Source organism: Typopeltis vanoorti, chromosome 3, assembly GCF_054136105.1.
Source record: "Typopeltis vanoorti isolate ZY-2024b chromosome 3, IOZ_Tvanoo_1.0, whole genome shotgun sequence".
Taxonomy (NCBI): Eukaryota; Metazoa; Arthropoda; class Arachnida; order Uropygi; family Thelyphonidae; genus Typopeltis; species Typopeltis vanoorti.
This window is the reverse complement of record NC_143551.1, coordinates 109,019,548-109,041,045: the sequence shown is the minus strand read 5'-3', so window position 1 is coordinate 109,041,045 and position 21,498 is coordinate 109,019,548. Positions and strand designations below refer to the sequence as shown.

The window sequence follows — 21,498 nt, the reverse complement described above, 5'->3', positions numbered from 1 at the left end:
CTGATGTGATGTCACCTGAAATTGGCAGCAACATATGTCATATTGGATCTTGACATCATTGATAGAAAGTCGTTCATGACATAAATTCTGGCAGTGCATTCCACTCTTGCGACTAGCTCCTCACTCTCTTTTTCACAACACCCATATTTAGCATGCTTGATAAAATCAGGACTGTGGAGTGTTTATTAATGCTAGATTAAGAGTGTAGTAATGAAGATTCTAGAGTTTGTTAGATAGACAGAAAAGATGCATATAATACCAGTAGAGAGTAACTCGGTAAAGAAATTTTATAAGCTACATGCAGATAATTTTGTTTTTTCATTATCCAAGGATAGGAAAGTAGAGAACAAGGAATTATCTTTGTAAGTTGATTAAGTGAAAAATGGTGAAGAAGGAATTTTGCCATGGGAAGTTGAATGGCTTAGATAGCATGGTAAGAGTATTAATTATAAATTTAAGGAGAGGTGTGATAGGCATTGTGTGAGTTAGAGTAGTCCTTCCATAGTTAGTCCTAAGTCTCATTGCGATATCAGAATCATAATAAATATTCATAAAATTTTCCTCATTGCAGGTTACTCATCATGCACATCAGCATCCAGTTAAGAAATCATCATCCTGTAATACACAAAATGGTCCAAAATTTGGTCTTCTTTTCGATATAGATGGAGTTATTGTTAGAGGCAGAAAAGTATTGCCCTATGCTGTAGATGCCTTTCAGAAGTTGGTGGATCCTGATGGAAAGTTTAGAGTCCCCACAATATTTGTTACAAATGCAGGAAACATGATGAGGCATCAAAAGGCACAACAGCTTTCCAACTGGCTTGGTGTAGAAGTAAAGCATATTTTTTTGCAAGTATTTTGAAAAAGTTGAAATCCTTTTTTTTAAATTATTTTTTAATACAGTGATTTATTTGATAATATATATTAAATATTTGATAATATATATTAAAGAAATGAATATTAAATATTGAACTATTCAGTCAGAGGACTGATTTGTTAGTTTGGTACTGCTGTCAGTTCATTAATTTTATTAAAATTTGTATGTTTTGAAACAAGCAGATCTACTGCTCCATATTGTTTATTAAAAACCAGCAACACTAATATGAATGAAGGAATGAATATTGTTAAGCTACTTTTCTGTTTTTTTTTCTTAGCACTTTCATGCCCAGGTTAGATTTATGTACTTAGAGATAAGGATTTATTTTTTTTTTGTAATAGATTTCACGGTTTGATATGAACACAGATGATTAAGAAAATAACTATTTATTAACTTAAAAGCTAATATTTCGCTGGTATTATATCCAGCATCTTCAGAGCACACAACACAGATTTGTTACAAATGCAAAACAACCACAATCCGGTGTAACAGTGGGGGCTAGTAATAGTAATTGCAGCGTGCAACACAAGACTAAAGTCCTAATATGGCGCCATCTAGGTTTAAAAAAAATAAATAAATAAAAATAAAAATAAAAAAAATTCAAAGTTTTGAAATAGTAGTCCAAATGATAGTCTTAGAAAGTTTGAAAAAATGAAATAAAATAAGAGTAATGAATATTAATTTAGTCTTAAGATGACTGTCTCCCAAATCTTTGTAGATTTATACAGCCATATTTGTTAAGGTTTGGAGTATGTTTTAAGAACTACGCACAGTATTTAAACCTTATGTAAAATTAGCAACTCTCATCCATTCACCTAAGGACAAATGCACTCCTTTATCGCATCCAGGAGTCTATGAAGTGCCCAGTTCTTGCCATCAAGCCTACTACGGACAGACAGAAAGAACTGTGGACATCCGCCTCAGCGAACACAAAAAATATATCCGACACTTTTATGGCAAGTTGGGTCTGGCAGACCATGCTTTGGATACCCCTGCACACATGATCAATTGGAAAGAAACAAGAGTAATGCACAGACGCTTCTACAAGTCAGAGAGGTTGTTCCTGGAATCAACAGAAGCCTTAAAACATACTCCAAACCTTAACAAGTATGGCTGTATAAATCTACCGAAGATTTGGGAGACAGTCATCTTGAGACCAAATTAATATTTATTACTTTTATTTTATTTCATTTTTTCAAACTTTCTAAGACTATCATTTGGACTACTATTTCAAAACTTTGAATTTTTTTTTTTTTAACCTAGATGGCGCCATATTAGGACTTTAGTCTTGTGTTGCACGCTGCAATTACTTATACTAGCCCCACTACACCGGATTATGGTTGTTTTGCATTTGTAACAAACTTTGTGTTGTGTGCTCTGAAGATGCTGGATATAATGCCAGCGAAATATTAGCTTTTAAGTTAATAAATAGTTATTTTCTTAATCATCTGTGTTCATATCAAACCGTGAAATCTATTACAAAAATGTCTGATGAACACATAAGCCTATCCACGCGTATCAGGATTTATTTTAAAAACTTATTCTTATTTAGGGGAAGTCTGATTTATTTTTTTAAATTAATTTAAAAAGAAAAGTGTCATTTTTCTTAGGCTGACATGATTTTTTAAATGTTTAAATGAATTTTTTTACATTTTTATTCAAGCAGAAGAAAGCATCACTTCCTAAAAAATAGATGAGTTAAATGCGAAACAGCTCAATCAACTCAAAATGATGAATGACTTTATTAATATATTGCAGGCATTGTGATATTTGGATGAATCGTCTGCTTTTTGATTCTATGGAAGTCCAGTTAATAATATTTTTCTTTCTCAATCTTGTATTAATTTAGGTTACTGTTGGTTGTACAACCTGCTATGCATGAAACTTCCATTAAAACAAACCAAAAAGTTTTAAGCTTATGATTTATGAGGTGGAGTTATTAGATAGGTTTTCATTGGTAGACTCCAGTATAGAAAGTCATTGCAAAAGTGCTTCTATATATGCAGTTCATGCTGCTTACAAATAGTGATGCCTGATTTATGCTACTAATGACCTATACTTACTTTATCACAGTGGTTCATGTCTGAATTATTGCTCTAAATATACTTAATTGGTGAAGTAGTATAATTCCTGATGTTTTTCTAATTATATCAATCATTTTCATACATCTATATTTTAATAAGCCTATGAAAAACTTACCAAGAGTGGTTGACAGTGTTACTATAAATTTACGTTCCTCAAACAGTTTTATACATGCCATTTCAGGTTTGTGGCATCACATAGAGCAGGGGTCAGCAACTGGCGGCCCAAACGTGCCTTTTTTGGCAGCCCATAAAAGGTTGACCATACTTACATGGCATGTGGCCCATATGTTGAATTATTTAAATAATACATTTTATAATATCAATAATAAATTAAAAATAATTTTATACCTATACTTTATGATATTGCCATGCAACTTGGCGCGAGTCAACCTTGTGAGTCATCATTGGGTGGGGATAACAAGGCGACTTCATCTGACGACAACCGAGATTTTGATGCACTTTTGCAGTTGTGTTCCCTGGTCCATCTTTTACTTTAATTCAATAACATCAACTATATTTTCAGAGGATATATATTTGTTAAAAAATAATTTCAAAAATGGGTTCAAGAAAACGTAAAATTGCAGATGAAGGAAGAAGGTTTAATGATGAATTACTTCATTACCTCAGCAAATACTTCTTTATTGAAAATGGGAGTAAGCACCTTTGTCTTATTTGTCATAAAAGTGTTGCTGTTAAGAAAGAATATAATACCAGACGTTATTACGAGAATTAACATGAAAGCCAATATAAGAATTTGAACTGTGAACTTAGAAAAAAGTAAATTAATAAATTACAAGCTTCTTTGACTACTTAGCAAAACATATTTAAGGAGCAAAGTATTCATAATGAATTGGTTGTTTGTGCTAGTTATGTCATAGTGGAACTCGTTGCAATAGAAGGAAGGCCTTATATAGATTCAGAATTTATTAAACGATGTTTATTATGTGAAATTGAACAAATATGCTCAGAAAAGAAGACGTTATTTCAAGATATTAGTTTATTTGCCAGGACTTGTACCTTCAGACTATAAGACTTGCAGTCCAATTATTAAAAATAAAAGTTGATTGTGGCCTGCGAGTTGGAAAAGGTTGCTGACCTCTGACATAGAGCATAGAAAATCATCCATCAGGTGTATTCAAGAGGTACTCTTAATTATCCAAACATCCACCAACAAACAATTGTCTATGACTCAGTTATGGAATTGTTAAATTGAAAAATTTTGTAGCTCACTAGCTCAGGAATAAGAATAAAAGAAAGAAAGAAAGAATAAAGGTTAGGGACCAGTCTACAGATAATATAACAGATGTAATGAAGTAAGGCATGGTCCCACATCAGGTACCTCCAGTTCACTGCTTCTGTATTCACTAAAGTGAGCCCTTAGTATTCTATATTTTATTATATAAATAAAATAAATACTAATAGTCATGCTAGATAACCAAAGGGTATCTAGCATTAATTTTACTCGAATTATACCCAAAACATTTTCATAAAAGCCAGACATTGGCTTCAAAAGATGTGAACAGCCACACTTGTTGGTTGCTTCTGTACTACTGTATCAAGGGTGCACCATGACTGGATTATCCATGAATTAACATCCAACTTAAGGGTCCAACTCACATTGGGTCAGTCACATGTGGTTGATCCTGGAAGTGAGCGTCAGGTTTCACAACTGGTATCTCAGCAATGATGTGCAACACTCACACACAGCTCACCCACCAGTACAACAGCAGGACAGTTTAACCCATTTCCACATGCACAACGTGTCGAACCCCGCTTCACCTGGGATTCCACAGCTGGAGACCAACAAGGATGCCCATGATGACAGCCATGCATCACAAACAAAGTCTCACATGAGCCAAGGAACATCTGCAATAGACCCTTGATAGATGGAAGAAGATTGTCTAGAGTGATGAGTCCCATTTCCTGCTGCACCATGCTGGTGGCAGTGTTCACATTTGGCATAAACAGCATGAAGCCCTATCCCCTGGTTGCACAGTTGGAATTCACCAGACTGGTGGAGATGATGTTATGGTCTGGGGGAGCTTTTTCTTGGCACACCCTAATTCCATTGGTTATCATCCCAAACACTGAATGCTACAGGGACCTGTTAGCTGATCATCTCCATCCATATTTGCAGGAGGTCTAGCCCAACCACAGTGCCATCTTTCAACAGGACAATGCTCTTTGTTATCAAGCTCGAGCAACTGCCTAGTGGTTTGAGGAACATGACAATGAATTTGCCACAGTGCCTTGGTCCTCAAACTCCCCTGACTGTAACCAATTGAACATATGTGGGATATACTAGAACAGGGTGTGAGAAATGCTGATCCTCCTCCATGGAATGAGTGTGAACTGACAGAGCTGCTGCAGCTGATGTGAGTGAAATTACACTTGGAGGATGTTTGACACCTTGTGGAATCTGTTCCTAGGCAGGTGTTCCTAATGCAAAGCTAACTCTGTATGTGTACATATATATATATGTTATATATGAATAATAAAGCTTGATTGATTGAACTTAAAAAAAATTACATGACACCTCCAATTAGTCCAAGAACTCATCATGGTAGGACACTACTCTGCTCTCCTACACACATATGACTGTCTCCCATACTACTTAATTCTTCCACCACACACACACACAACTACCATCAACAATCTACTGCCCACCAACAACAGTATCTGTAAATGGCGAGTGTTCTGATGGACAATTTGCCTGTATGTGGAATGAAAAACCCAAGTTTCTGGGAGGAAATAACCCTACTATCTCCATGAGATCAGCCAACTCGCCTAACAATTAAAATTGCCCATATAAAGGTTCCTCTTGAGACTTAGTTAAGGTAACTCACCAGATAGATAGAAAGTTTTTTTGTTTTTTTTTCAGGAGCTAGCTTCAGGAAGGTATCAAAGCTAAATCAATGTATGCTGAGGTTAAATCAGTTGATGCAAAATTAGTAGCCTCTCTATAAATAGCCTTTTATGAAGATACTTTACTTACAAACTATGTTTGCTTACATTTAGGTTTGGAATTAAAACAAGAATATAATTTCTTGTGTAGTATAATTTGCTTTGCAACTAAGGTGATAAAAATTGCTTTTACTTTCTGCTTACAAATGGAATCCCTATCCTTTAGTTTTACAACTTAATGATATTGTTGCTGCTTGCCTCAGGATTGACAGTTGAAATGAATGCAGTTATAAATTAAAGATACCAAGAAATTATATACTTGGTTTAATCTTTTATCTAAGTGTAAGCAAACAAAGTTTGTCCCTGAAAGTATTTTTAGTACCAGGGAAACTTGTATACAGAAGCTAATGACTTCACATCACTTGCCTTAGTATCCCATAATGCAAAGTATCCTTACAGACATGCATAATGCTATGTATTATGGGAAGGGTCACTACCCAGACCAGTTTTGACTATTATTGAAATCTCATCAGTGGGAGCCAGACCCCAGAGGTGATGCTAGGGTTGAAGTAATGCAGAAGTCATATTTTCATATACGAATAGTCAAAAGGTGTCACACCTTATATTAAAATACTCTGGATTAGAGATAGTTGTTGCAAGTTTTTCCACTTGTTTATACTATAAATTATAGTATAAAATGTAAGAGGAATAGCATATAAAGAAATAGAATTAGACCAGTTACTAAATGAAAGAAATTTTAAAATAGCAGTAATCACTGAAACAAAAAAGAAATTAAAAGGAACTATGAGAACTGAAAATTTTAATGTGATATACAATGGAGTCGACAGAGACCAAAGGCACAAGCAGGAGTCATGATTTGGATTCATAACTCCCTTTCAAAACAGATAAAACATTATAAATTATGGAATGAAAGAATAATAGAAGCTAGAATAAAAATAGATAGAGGCTATTTAACAGTAATTGGTTTATATGCCCCAGAAGAAGGAAGAGAACAGGATAATATTGATTTTTATAATCAGCTACAAAACATATAATAAAATAAATAAAAATGACTACGTAATTTTAGCAGGAGACTTAAATGCAAGAATTGGAAACACGAAAATTAATAATAATATAGGAATACATGGAGAACACACTCTAAACAGAAAAATGGTAAAAAATTGATTGACTTTGTAGTTTATAATAACCTAAAAATAATGAATTCCCTCTATAAACATAAAGACATACATAAATATACTTGGGCAGCAAGAGGATGGAAATCAATATTAGATTACTTCATATTAAATGAAAAGACATCAAAATTTTCACTAGATGTTAGAGTTCACAGAGGATATGAAATAAGCAGTGACCACTTCCTTGTTAAAATAAAATTAAGATTACCACCTAAAAATGGATACAAGTAACAAGAACAGAAAGAAAAATTGAAACATTTGCTTATAAAACTAGACTATTGAATGATGCAAATATACAATGGCTATATGAACAAAGAATTAACCAATATCTAGATAAAATGAAAATGATAAAATAAAATAAAAATAAAACAAAATGAAGAAATAGAAATAGAATGGCTTAATATAAAAACGATACTAAATGCAGTAGCAAATGAAAGCTTAGGAAAAACCAAAAAATTCAATAAAAGAAATAAACTGAAGATCTGGGATGATACAATCAAATAAATAAAAAGAAAAAAGAAGCCTATCGCAAATGGTTAAGCAGTAAAAGATTAGAAGATGAAATAGAATATAAAAGAATAAGTGCCATAGCTAAAAGAGAAATCAGAAAAAGACATAGAGAATCATGGAATAAATTTGTTTCTAATTTAGAACATGATTTATATAAAATAAGACCCAATGTATATAAGATTTTGAAACACCTAAATGCAGATACCAAAGAAAACATAAAATTAAACACTGAATTAAAATTAGAAGAATTTCTAAATTACTACACAGAACTGTGGACAGACAAATATTTTAAAAAAGACAACTGGAAAACAATTAACGAAAATGAAAAGGAAATAACTGAAGAAGAATTAGAAATCAGCCTGAAACGGAAAATCATCTAGAGAAGATAAGCTAGGTTCAGAACTATATAAATACGCAGAAACAAGATTCAAAAAAAGACTGTTATTATTTTTAAATAAAATTTACTCAACTGGTATTCCCCCCCCCCCCCCCCCAATAGAATGGAAAAAAGAATTGTGATTCCTATCTTTAAGAAAGGTAATACCGATGACCCTAAAAACTATAGAGGTATCGGTATACTAAATTCCTGTTACAAAATATATAGCAAAATCTTAAATAACAAACTAATGAAATATTCCGAAAACTTTATTCCAGAGGTACAGAATGGATTTAGAAAAGGGCGATCATGTATAGACCCAGCCTTTTGCCTAAAATTAATAGTAGAGAAAAGAAGAGAATATAATTTGGAAACATCATCATCACAAATTCCTGCCATGTACCCACAAGGGGTGTACAGGATATGATAGTACTACATGAAAAAATTATATCATTACTAACTTCCTATTTACAATTTTCCTCCAAATCAGTCTGTTACTTGTCAACACTCCAACATTATCAGATCTTATATTTCTATCGTCTAAAGCACTTTGTACCGTATCAATCCACCTATATCTTGGTCTTCCTCTGGGTCGTTTTGCTGCCAACCTGGCAGAGAACACTTGTTTTGCTAATCTTTCTTCACCCATTCTGTTTAAGTGACCATACAACCTGAGATTAGCTCTGCTAACGCATTCCTGAATGCTGACAATGTCAAGTTCTTTCCTAATATCCTCGTTTTTAATATGATACTGCCATTGATGCCATCTGTTCACGCCTATAATCTTTCTCAGGACTCTCATATCTGTGGTCTCTAGTCTTTGGTCAAGTGTTTTACTTCTGATCCAGCTCTCAGATCCATAAGTTAAAACTGGTTTGAACACTGTCTTGTATACAGCTAATTTAGTGTTCCGACTAATTTCTCTCTTATTCCATATGAATTTATTCAATTGAATTCCCACCATACCAGCTTTGCTGATTCTGTTGTCTATTTCTATATGTAGTTTACCATCTTCAGTAAAAATCGTACCTAAATAGCTGAAATGTTTTACTTGTTCCACCGGTTCTCCATTCACAACACAGTTGACATTTTCAATGATTCTGCGTATTTTCATTGTCTTTGTCTTTTTATTGCTGACCTTCATACCATATCTATTACAACAACTATTCAATTTAGTCAGAGAATCTTGCAGACTTCTAGCAGATTTATTTAGAAGTATAACATCATCCGCATAAAGCAAAGAGCTGACATTAACATCTCCAATTTTGATATCATGTTTAATACCACATTCCTTCATAATGATGATCCATATAGATGATGAATAACAGGGGGGATAATGTACATCCTTGTCTCACACCAGATTTAACATTAAACCATCTTCCTGTACGTCCTTCAATTCTAACTGCTGACTTACAACTCGAATAAAAACTAAGTATTGCTTGATATAATGCCCCATTGACACCATATAACTGCAGCATATTGAATAGCTTCTCTCTTGGCACCTTATCATATGCCTTTTCTAGATCGACAAAACTTAAATACAGATCTTTGTTATATTCCCATGCTTTCTCGACTATTTGTCGTAAAGTGAAGATCTGATCCCGACAGCCTCTATTTGGCCTGAATCCAGCTTGTTCTTCACCAAGCATTTCTTCCACAATTCTTCTCAACCGTTTCTCAAGTATACTTGCATAGATCTTGCCAGGAACACTCAGTAGGGAAATACCTCTGTAATTCTCACATTCAGTTTTATTTCCCTTTTTATATATGGGTACTATGAGAGCTCTACTCCAATCATCGGGAATTTGTCCCTCTGTCCAGGCTTTCTGAACTATGCAGTGCAGCCACTATAAGACTCTTATACCACCATACTTCAGCATTTCTGGTCGAATATCATCTACTCCTGCAGCCTTTCCACATTTTAAGCCTTTGATGGCTTTTTATACTTCAAGTATGGATATGTATTCCTGACTGCATGCCTGGTCAGTGTTTTTTACCACTGTGCTGTCATCACTGCTTGTTTCATTTAGCAGTTTTTCAAAGTAATTACTCCATACTTCAAGGATATCTTTTTCTCCCGTTTTCATGTCACCTTTATCATCTCTAATTCCTTTTATAGCACTCTTTCCTCCATTCTTAAGCTTCTTCAACAACCTCCAGAATATTTTGCCACCTTCTTGATATTTATTTTCTATATTCTTGCCAAAGTCCTCCCATGACTTTTATTTAGCTAGTTTTACACAGTGTTTAGCATTCTTGCATTTGTCTCTATATTCTCTATGAGCAAAGGCTGACTTATTTGACAGGAACTTTTGGTATGCTTTCTTCTTTTCCTTCACTGCCTCTTTAACTTCCTGTGTCCACCATGGAGTTCTGATTTTTTTTATCCTTACAGACAACCTCACCACATTCCTCTCTGGCAGAATCAATCAATGTTTTCTTCAGATTTTGCCACTGAATCTCCAAGGTATGATTCCTGTTCTAAAACTCTTTCATTTTTTATTCAATGATCTTTGTGTATTTTAGTCTACAGCTCACATCTGAGAGCTGCTCAACTTTTATTCGCTTTAAAACTTTCTTACATGTTATTCTTTTCAATATGAAATTCAATTTTATCCTGCTCAAGACTAAATAGTGATCACTTCCAATTTCAAATCCTCTGTACACTCTGGTGTCCTGCACCAGGGAGAAAACATCACTATCAACAATAACATAGTCAATGAGACTTTTCTTATTCCTAGCCTCTTCTCTCCATGTGAATTTGTGCACATTTTTATGTTGGAACATGGTGTTAGTAATAACCAGTCCATGTCCTGAGCAGAAATCCAACAGATATTTGCCATTATTATTAGCTTTGCTCTTTTCTCCAAATTTTCCCAAAATATTTTTGTATGTCTCACAATCATTTCCTACTCTGCTATTTAGATCCCCAACAAGGACCAACTTTTCCTTTTTCATTGTGTCAGTTGCTTTTTCTAAAGCCTCAAAAAATTCCTCCACTTCTACCTTAGTAGAACCTTCTGTGGGACCATAGGCACAAATAAGTCTCATTGTCCATTTCCCCATTCTCATATTTGCCCACATTACTCTACTTGAGACTGACTGCCATTCAAGAAGATTAGCGTCGTATTTTGTGTTGAATACTATGGCTACTCTTTCTTTTCCTTGATTGTCATTGCCTGAATATAACATTTTGTATTTATTGCTCAGAAAGATCTCACCATTTTTGGTCTTTTTTGTTTCAGTCACCCCCTATTATGTCGATCTGGTACTTATCTAATTCCTCAGCTAGCTCCATTTCTTTGCCATTCAGGCTTCTTACGTTGATAGTACCGATCTTTAACTCTGATGATGTTGAGTTGGGGTTTGTTTTCAGATTTGTTCCAGTAGCTGACTTTTCGCTGTTCAACCTGGTTCCCTGGCGAAAACAACGGGGGCCTTGTTTAACCGGGCGACGCCTCAGCCAGCATGAAATTTTGTCATGTTGTACCATCATTCTATATTTTGGTTTAACCAATAAGAATACAATTTGATCGGCTAAATCCCAAATTGCCACCCATCCTCGTCTGTTCAGTATCCAAGTAGATACCCAACAGGGTGCACCATGAGAAGGTGAGGATTGGTCATTAGGTCAGAAGCCTTGGTCGGTTCTCCGCATTCCTTTAAAGGCTATGTGGAGGTCTCCTCTCAGTTATACAGCTTTGACCCTTAAGCACCCCAATTTGGAAACACATATTGCATTTATTGACTTTGAAAAAGCATTTGACAAAATTAAAAGAAACATATTATTTAACATATTAAGAGAAAGACAAATACCAAATAATATCCTAAAAGCTATCACAAGTATATATGAAAATAATCAAATACAAATAAGATTAAATCACGAGCTATCATATACAAGAGAGAGATAAACCAAGGGGTCCGACAGGGATGTCCCCTCTCAGCAACTCTTTTTAATATCTACTTAAATGAAATAATAATAAAATAGAGTAAAAATTTACACCAAGGAATTAAACTTTCACCTACAGTTAACTTAAACACTCTCCACTTTGCAGACGACCAAATAATAATTACAAATTCTGAAGATAACTTACAGAAAGCTATTTTAAATCTGAATGAGATATCCAAAGATTATGGTATGATAATATCAACAGAAAAATCAAAAATTATGGCCTTTAAAGGACAAGATCCAGCAAGAACTACAATAGTAATAGATAACAAGATCTTAGAACAGGTGAATTCATTTAGCTATCTAGGATGTATGATCACATATGAAAATGAAAAAGATATAAACGTAAAAATTGCAAAATATTTAAAAATAACAGGTGTAATTAACTCTATATTTAAACCAAACCTAGTTCAAAAACAAACCAGGCTAAAAGTATACAATACATTAGCCTTACCGGTCTTAATGTATGGAAGCGAAATCTGGACAATAAAACAGTAAGACAAACAAAGATTAACAACAACAGAAATGAAGTTTATGAGAAAAACTGCAAAGTATACCCTATTTGATCACAACAGAAACGAAGATATCATCATCATCATCATCAAATTCCTGCCATGTACCCTCAAGGGGTGTACAGGATATGACAGTACTACATGTAAAAATTACATCATTACTAACTTCCTATCTACAATTTTCCTCCAAATCAGTCTGTTACTTGTCAAGACTCCAACATTATCAGATCTTATATTTCTATCGTCTAAGGCACTTTGTACCGTATCAATCCACCTATATCTTGGTCTTCCTCTGGGTCGTTTTCCTGCTAACCTGGCAGAGAACACTTGTTTTGCTAATCTTTCCTCTCCCATTCTATTTAAGTGACCATACCACCTGAGATTAGCTCTGCTAACGCATTCCTGGATGCTGACAATGTCAAGTTTTTTCCTAATATCCTCATTTTTAATATGATATTGATGACATCTGTTCACGCCTCTAATCTTTCTCAGAACTCTCGTATCTGTGTCTCTAGTCTTTGGTCAAGTGTTTTACTTCTGACCAGCTCTCAGATCCATAAGTTAAAGCTGGTTTGAACACCGTCTTGTATACAGCTAATTTAGTGTTCCGACTAATTTCTTTCTTATTCCATATGAATTTATTCAATTGACTTCCCACCATACCAGCTTTGTTGATTCTGTTGTCTATTTCTATATTTAATTTACCATCTTCAGTAAAAATCATGCCTAAGTAGCTGAAATGTTTTACTTGTTCCACATGTTCTCCATTCACAACACAGTTGACATTTTTAATGATTCTGAATATTTTCATTGTCTTTGTCTTTTTATTGCTGACCTTCATACCATATCTATTACAACAGCTATTCAATTTAGTCAGAGAATCTTGCAGACTTCTAGCAGATTTATTTAGAAGTATAACATCATCCGCATAAAGCAAAGAGCTGACATTAACATCTCCAATTTTGATATCATGTTTAATACCACATTCCTTCATAATGATGATCCATATAGATGATGAATAACAGGGGGGATAATGTACATCCTTGTCTCACACCAGATTTAACATTAAACCATCTTCCTGTACGTCCTTCAATTCTAACTGCTGACTTACAACTCGAATAAAAACTAAGTATTGCTTGATATAATGCCCCATTGACACCATATAACTGCAGCATATTGAATAGCTTCTCTCTTGGCACCTTATCATATGCCTTTTCTAGATCGACAAAACTTAAATACAGATCTTTGTTATATTCCCATGCTTTCTCGACTATTTGTCGTAAAGTGAAGATCTGATCCCGACAGCCTCTATTTGGCCTGAATCCAGCTTGTTCTTCACCAAGCTTTTCTTCCACAATTCTTCTCAACCGTTTCTCAAGTATACTTGCATAGATCTTGCCAGGAACACTCAGTAGGGAAATACCTCTGTAATTCTCACATTCAGTTTTATTTCCCTTTTTATATATGGGTACTATGAGAGCTCTACTCCAATCATCGGGAATTTGTCCCTCTGTCCAGGCTTTCTGAACTATGCAGTGCAGCCACTATAAGACTCTTATACCACCATACTTCAGCATTTCTGGTCGAATATCATCTACTCCTGCAGCCTTTCCACATTTTAAGCCTTTGATGGCCTTTTATACTTCAAGTATGGATATGTATTCCTGACTGCATGCCTGGTCAGTGTTTTTTACCACTGTGCTGTCATCACTGCTTGTTTCATTTAGCAGTTTTTCAAAGTAATTACTCCATACTTCAAGGATATCTTTTTCTCCCGTTTTCATGTCACCTTTATCATCTCTAATTCCTTTTATAGCACTCTTTCCTCCATTCTTAAGCTTCTTCAACAACCTCCAGAATATTTTGCCACCTTCTTGATATTTATTTTCTATATTCTTGCCAAAGTCCTCCCATGACTTTTATTTAGCTAGTTTTACACAGTGTTTAGCATTCTTGCATTTGTCTCTATATTCTCTATGAGCAAAGGCTGACTTATTTGACAGGAACTTTTGGTATGCTTTCTTCTTTTCCTTCACTGCCTCTTTAACTTCCTGTGTCCACCATGGAGTTCTGATTTTTTTTTATCCTTACAGACAACCTCACCACATTCCTCTCTGGCAGAATCAATCAATGTTTTCTTCAGATTTTGCCACTGAATCTCCAAGGTATGATTCCTGTTCTAAAACTCTTTCATTTTTTATTCAATAATCTTTGTGTATTTTAGTCTACAGCTCACATCTGAGAGCTGCTCAACTTTTATTCGCTTTAAAACTTTCTTACATGTTATTCTTTTCAATATGAAATTCAATTTTATCCTGCTCAAGACTAAATAGTGATCACTTCCAATTTCAAATCCTCTGTACACTCTGGTGTCCTGCACCAGGGAGAAAACATCACTATCAACAATAACATAGTCAATGAGACTTTTCTTATTCCTAGCCTCTTCTCTCCATGTGAATTTGTGCACATTTTTATGTTGGAACATGGTGTTAGTAATAACCAGTCCATGTCCTGAGCAGAAATCCAACAGATATTTGCCATTATTATTAGCTTTGCTCTTTTCTCCAAATTTTCCCAAAATATTTTTGTATGTCTCACAATCATTTCCTACTCTGCTATTTAGATCCCCAACAAGGACCAACTTTTCCTTTTTCATTGTGTCAGTTGCTTTTTCTAAAGCCTCAAAAAATTCCTCCACTTCTACCTTAGTAGAACCTTCTGTGGGACCATAGGCACAAATAAGTCTCATTGTCCATTTCCCCATTCTCATATTTGCCCACATTACTCTACTTGAGACTGACTGCCATTCAAGAAGATTAGCGTCGTATTTTGTGTTGAATACTATGGCTACTCTTTCTTTTCCTTGATTGTCATTGCCTGAATATAACATTTTGTATTTATTGCTCAGAAAGATCTCACCATTTTTGGTCTTTTTTGTTTCAGTCACCCCCTATTATGTCGATCTGGTACTTATCTAATTCCTCAGCTAGCTCCATTTCTTTGCCATTCAGGCTTCTTACGTTGATAGTACCGATCTTTAACTCTGATGATGTTGAGTTGGGGTTTGTTTTCAGATTTGTTCCAGTAGCTGACTTTTCGCTGTTCAACCTGGTTCCCTGGCGAAAACAACGGGGGCCTTGTTTAACCGGGCGACGCCTCAGCCAGCATGAAATTTTGTCATGTTGTACCATCATTCTATATTTTGGTTTAACCAATAAGAATACAATTTGATCGGCTAAATCCCAAATTGCCACCCATCCTCGTCTGTTCAGTATCCAAGTAGATACCCAACAGGGTGCACCATGAGAAGGTGAGGATTGGTCATTAGGTCAGAAGCCTTGGTCGGTTCTCCGCATTCCTTTAAAGGCTATGTGGAGGTCTCCTCTCAGTTATACAGCTTTGACCCTTAAGCACCCCAATTTGGAAACACATATTGCATTTATTGACTTTGAAAAAGCATTTGACAAAATTAAAAGAAACATATTATTTAACATATTAAGAGAAAGACAAATACCAAATAATATCCTAAAAGCTATCACAAGTATATATGAAAATAATCAAATACAAATAAGATTAAATCACGAGCTATCATATACAAGAGAGAGATAAACCAAGGGGTACGACAGGGATGTCCCCTCTCAGCAACTCTTTTTAATATCTACTTAAATGAAATAATAATAAAATAGAGTAAAAATTTACACCAAGGAATTAAACTTTCACCTACAGTTAACTTAAACACTCTCCACTTTGCAGACGACCAAATAATAATTACAAATTCTGAAGATAACTTACAGAAAGCTATTTTAAATCTGAATGAGATATCCAAAGATTATGGTATGATAATATCAACAGAAAAATCAAAAATTATGGCCTTTAAAGGACAAGATCCAGCAAGAACTACAATAGTAATAGATAACAAGATCTTAGAACAGGTGAATTCATTTAGCTATCTAGGATGTATGATCACATATGAAAATGAAAAAGATATAAACGTAAAAATTGCAAAATATTTAAAAATAACAGGTGTAATTAACTCTATATTTAAACCAAACCTAGTTCAAAAACAAACCAGGCTAAAAGTATACAATACATTAGCCTTACCGGTCTTAATGTATGGAAGCGAAATCTGGACAATAAAACAGTAAGACAAACAAAGATTAACAACAACAGAAATGAAGTTTATGAGAAAAACTGCAAAGTATACCCTATTTGATCACAACAGAAACGAAGATATCATCATCATCATCATCAAATTCCTGCCATGTACCCTCAAGGGGTGTACAGGATATGACAGTACTACATGTAAAAATTACATCATTACTAACTTCCTATCTACAATTTTCCTCCAAATCAGTCTGTTACTTGTCAAGACTCCAACATTATCAGATCTTATATTTCTATCGTCTAAGGCACTTTGTACCGTATCAATCCACCTATATCTTGGTCTTCCTCTGGGTCGTTTTCCTGCTAACCTGGCAGAGAACACTTGTTTTGCTAATCTTTCCTCTCCCATTCTATTTAAGTGACCATACCACCTGAGATTAGCTCTGCTAACGCATTCCTGGATGCTGACAATGTCAAGTTTTTTCCTAATATCCTCATTTTTAATATGATATTGATGACATCTGTTCACGCCTCTAATCTTTCTCAGAACTCTCGTATCTGTGTCTCTAGTCTTTGGTCAAGTGTTTTACTTCTGACCAGCTCTCAGATCCATAAGTTAAAGCTGGTTTGAACACCGTCTTGTATACAGCTAATTTAGTGTTCCGACTAATTTCTTTCTTATTCCATATGAATTTATTCAATTGACTTCCCACCATACCAGCTTTGTTGATTCTGTTGTCTATTTCTATATTTAATTTACCATCTTCAGTAAAAATCATGCCTAAGTAGCTGAAATGTTTTACTTGTTCCACATGTTCTCCATTCACAACACAGTTGACATTTTTAATGATTCTGAATATTTTCATTGTCTTTGTCTTTTTATTGCTGACCTTCATACCATATCTATTACAACAGCTATTCAATTTAGTCAGAGAATCTTGCAGACTTCTAGCGGATTTATTTAGAAGTATAACATCATCCGCATAAAGCAAAGAGCTGACATTAACATCTCCAATTTTGATATCATGTTTAATACCACGTTCCTTCATAATGTGATCCATATAGATAATGAATAACAGAGGAGATTATGTACATCCTTCTCTCACACCAGATTTAACATTAAGCCATCTTCCTGTACTTCCTTCAGTTCTAACTGCTGACTTACAACTCAAATAAAGACTAAGTATTGCTTGATATAATGTCCCATTGACACCATATAACTGCAGCATATTGAATAGCTTCTCTCTTGGCACCTTGTCATATGCCTTTTCCAAATCGACAAAACTTAAATACAGATCTTTGTTATATTCCCATGCTTTCTCGACTATTTGTCGTAAAGTGAAGATCTGATCCCGACAGCCTCTATTTGGCCTGAATCCAGCTTGTTCTTCACCAAGCTTTTCTTCCACAATTCTTCTCAACCGTTTCTCAAGTATACTTGCATAGATCTTGCCAGGGACACTCAGTAGGGAAATACCTCTGTAATTCTCACATTCAGTTTTATTTCCCTTTTTATATATGGGTACTATGAGAGCTCTACTCCAATCATCGGAAATTCGTTCCTCTGTCCAGCCTTTCTGAACTATGCAGTTGAGCCACTGTAAGACTCTTATACCACCATACTACAGCATTTCTGGTCGAATATCATCTACTCCTGCTGCCTTTCCACATTTCAAGCCTTTGATGGCTTTTTCTACTTCAAGTATGGATATGTTTTCCTGACCGCATGCCTGGTCAGTGTTTTTTATCACTGTGCTGTCATCACTGCTTGTTTCATTTAGCAGTTTTTCAAAGTAATTACTCCATATTTCAAGGATATCTTTTTCTACTGTTTTCATGTCACCATTATCATCTCTAATTCCTTTTACAGCACTCTTTCCTCCATTCCTAAGCTTCTTCAACAACCTCCGGAATATTTTGCCACCTTCTTGATATTTATTTTCTATATTCTTGCCAAAGTCCTCCCATGGCTTTTGTTTAGCTAGTTTTACGCACTGTTTAGCTTTCTTACATTTGTCTCTGTATTCTCTAAGAGCAAAAGCTGAGTTATTTGCCAGGAACGTTTGATATGCTTTCTTCTTTTCCTTCACTGCCTCTTTAACTTCCTGTGTCCACCAGGGAGTTCTGATTTTTTTATCCTTGCACACAACCTGACCACATGCCTCTCTGGCAGAATCAATCAATGTTTTCTTCAGAGTTTGCCACTGAATCTGCAAGGTTTGATTCCTGTTCTCAAATTCTTTCATTTTCTTTTCAATAATCTTTCTGTATTTTAGTCTACAGTTCACATCTGAGAGATGCTCAACTTTTATTCGGTTATAAACTTTCTTATATGTTATTCGTTTCAATATGAAATTCAATTTTATCCTGCTCAAGACTAAATAGTGATCACTTCCAATTTCAAATCCTCTGTACACTCTGCTGTCCTGCACCAGGGAGAAAATATCACTATCAACAATAACATAGTCAATGAGACTTTTCTTATTCCTAGCCTCTTCTCTCCATGTGAATTTGTGCACATTTTTATGTTGGAACATGGTGTTAGTAATAACCAGTCCATGTCCTGAGCAGATATCCAACAGATATTTGCCATTATTATTAGCTTTGCTCTTTTCTCCAAATTTTCCCAAAATATTTTTGTATGTCTCACAATCATTTCCTACTCTGCTATTTAGATCCCCAACAAGGACCAACTTTTCCTTTTTCATTGTGTCAGTTGCTTTTTCTAAAGCCTCAAAAAATTCCTCCACTTCTACCTTAGTAGAACCTTCTGTGGGACCATAGCCACAAATATGTCTCATTGGCCAGTTCCCCATTCTCATGTTTGCCCACATTACTCTACTTGAGACTGACTGCCATTCAAGAAGATTAGCGTCGTATTTTGTGTTGAATACTATGGCTACTCCTTCTTTTCATTGATTGTCATTGCCTGAATATAACATTTTGTATTTATTGCTCAGAAAGATCTCACCAGTTTTGGTCTTTTTTGTTTCAGTCACTCCTATTATGTCGATCTGGTACTTATCTAAATCCTCAGCTAGCTTCATTTCTTTGCCATTCAGGCTTCTTACGTTGATAGTACCGATCTTTAACTCTGGTGATGTTGAGTTGGGGTTTGTTTTCAGATTTGTTCCAGTAGCTGACTTTTCGCTGTTCGCCCTGGTTCCCTGGCGAAAACAACGGGGGGCCTTGTTTAACTGGCGACGCCCCAGCCGGCATGAAATTTTGTCATGTTGTACTATCATTTTTTATTTTGGTTTAACCAATAAGAATACAATTTGGTCGGCTAAATCCCAAATTGCCAGCCCATCCTCGTTCATTCAGTATCAAAGTAGATACCCAACAGGGTGCACCACGAGAAGGTGAGGATTGGATATTAGGTCAGAAGCCCTGGCTGGTTCTCCGCATTCCTTTAAAGGCTATGTGGAGGTCTCCTCTCAGTTATACAGCTTTGACCCTTAAGCACCCCACGAAGATATTATGAAAGAATTAAACCAAGAACCAGTAATAGAAAAAATTTAAAAAAAAATATAAACATAAATGGATGGAACACGTTCAAAGAATGAAAACAGAAAGATTACCAAAACAAGCCTTAAAGTACAAGCCATTAGGAAAAAGAAAACCAGGACGTCCTCTTAAACGATTCAACGATGACTTCTAAGGCTGGAACAGGCCATGCTAGGCCTAAATCCTTGATATGTATGATGATGATGATGATATCTTTAAATTATAGTATAACCAAGTGGAAAAACTTTCAGTGAATACAGTTATGGTTTAATTGAAACACACGTCAAAGCAATAATGAACAAAAATAATAAATATGTATTGCTTATGCTCACACCGGCCTGGTTGGCGGAGTGGTTAGCGTATTCGCTCTCCAACTAAAAAAGCTGCTGGTTCGAATCCCACCATGGGCATGGATGTTTGTGATTGTCAATGGAAAAACTAGTGGTGGTGGTGGTGGTCGGCAGTAGATGGTGTTGATGGATTGAGTGGTGGAGACAGAGATGTAGAGCAGGTGCGCTCCCTCGATGAGTCTTTGGACTCCCTGGAGGTGTCAAATAATAATAATCATAATTATGTGAAAGACTTGGTGAAAATTATAAATTAAAAATAATTATTATTTATTCATTTTTTTTCTCCCATTAAGTATGGAATACATTATTGAATTGGATCATGATTACATCAATATTGGATAAATTTAAGGCACTGTATGACCAACATTTGATACATTGATTGTTTGATGAGTTTTGTCACTTAATGGGGATTTAAAATAGTTACCATTACTGTTTATTAATATTCCTCTATTGGTGGTTAGGGGGGACTAAATCAAAGAACAGAAACTAATAATCTGGATGAAAGTAATTTAACTAATTAACAAAATTTCAGTTCATTACTGTGTATTAATTTTTTTTTTTTTTGAAACAAAATGGTTTTTTTTCAGATTACAGAAGATCAAGTGGTGATGTCTCACAGCCCATTGCGCATGTTTAAGCAATATCATGACAAACACTGTCTTATATCAGGGCAGGGTCCTATTATGGAAATTGCTCATGGGTAAGCTGCTTTGTTTTCTACCACTTTTGTTATTTATTTCTTTAGATAATTCTTTCTGGTCTTTTTTTTAACCCCCAAACAATGAAGATCACAAAACCTGTAAAACAGTGCCACTGTGTGGATAAAAGAATACAGAAAAAAGAATGAACTGTTGATGTTTCTTGAACAGCTGGACCTTTCTTACCATCACATAGTTGCATCATTCAGGTGGAGATTTTGCAATTGCTAATGTGATTGCCTGATGTTGCAATTGATATAGCTAAACAAATGGTGCTCAGCATATTGAAAAATATCAACGTTAATACAGTAGTAGGATTGTTTGACATGTTGGCCTGTGTGATATGTGATTGTGCAAGAGAATTGGCTGCACCACTAATGAAATTGTTTAATCTAAGTCTCAGCTATGACAACGTTCCAAGGGAATGGAAAGAG

The 21,498-nt window shown here is 35.0% G+C and overlaps 1 protein-coding gene across 1 annotated transcript in view; it reads left to right on the top strand.

The window, feature by feature from the left end:
- Positions 1–382: 382 nt before the first annotated feature.
- LOC150108459 (haloacid dehalogenase-like hydrolase domain-containing 5) overlaps positions 383–21,498 on the top strand; it is a 156,080-nt gene continuing 134,964 nt past the window's right edge. The window contains exons 1-3 of the mRNA XM_090390471.1: positions 383–433; positions 572–832; positions 20,954–21,066. Of these exons, the coding sequence (XP_090246597.1) occupies positions 383–433; positions 572–832; positions 20,954–21,066 (425 nt within the window). The remainder of the gene's footprint in view (positions 434–571; positions 833–20,953; positions 21,067–21,498) is intronic.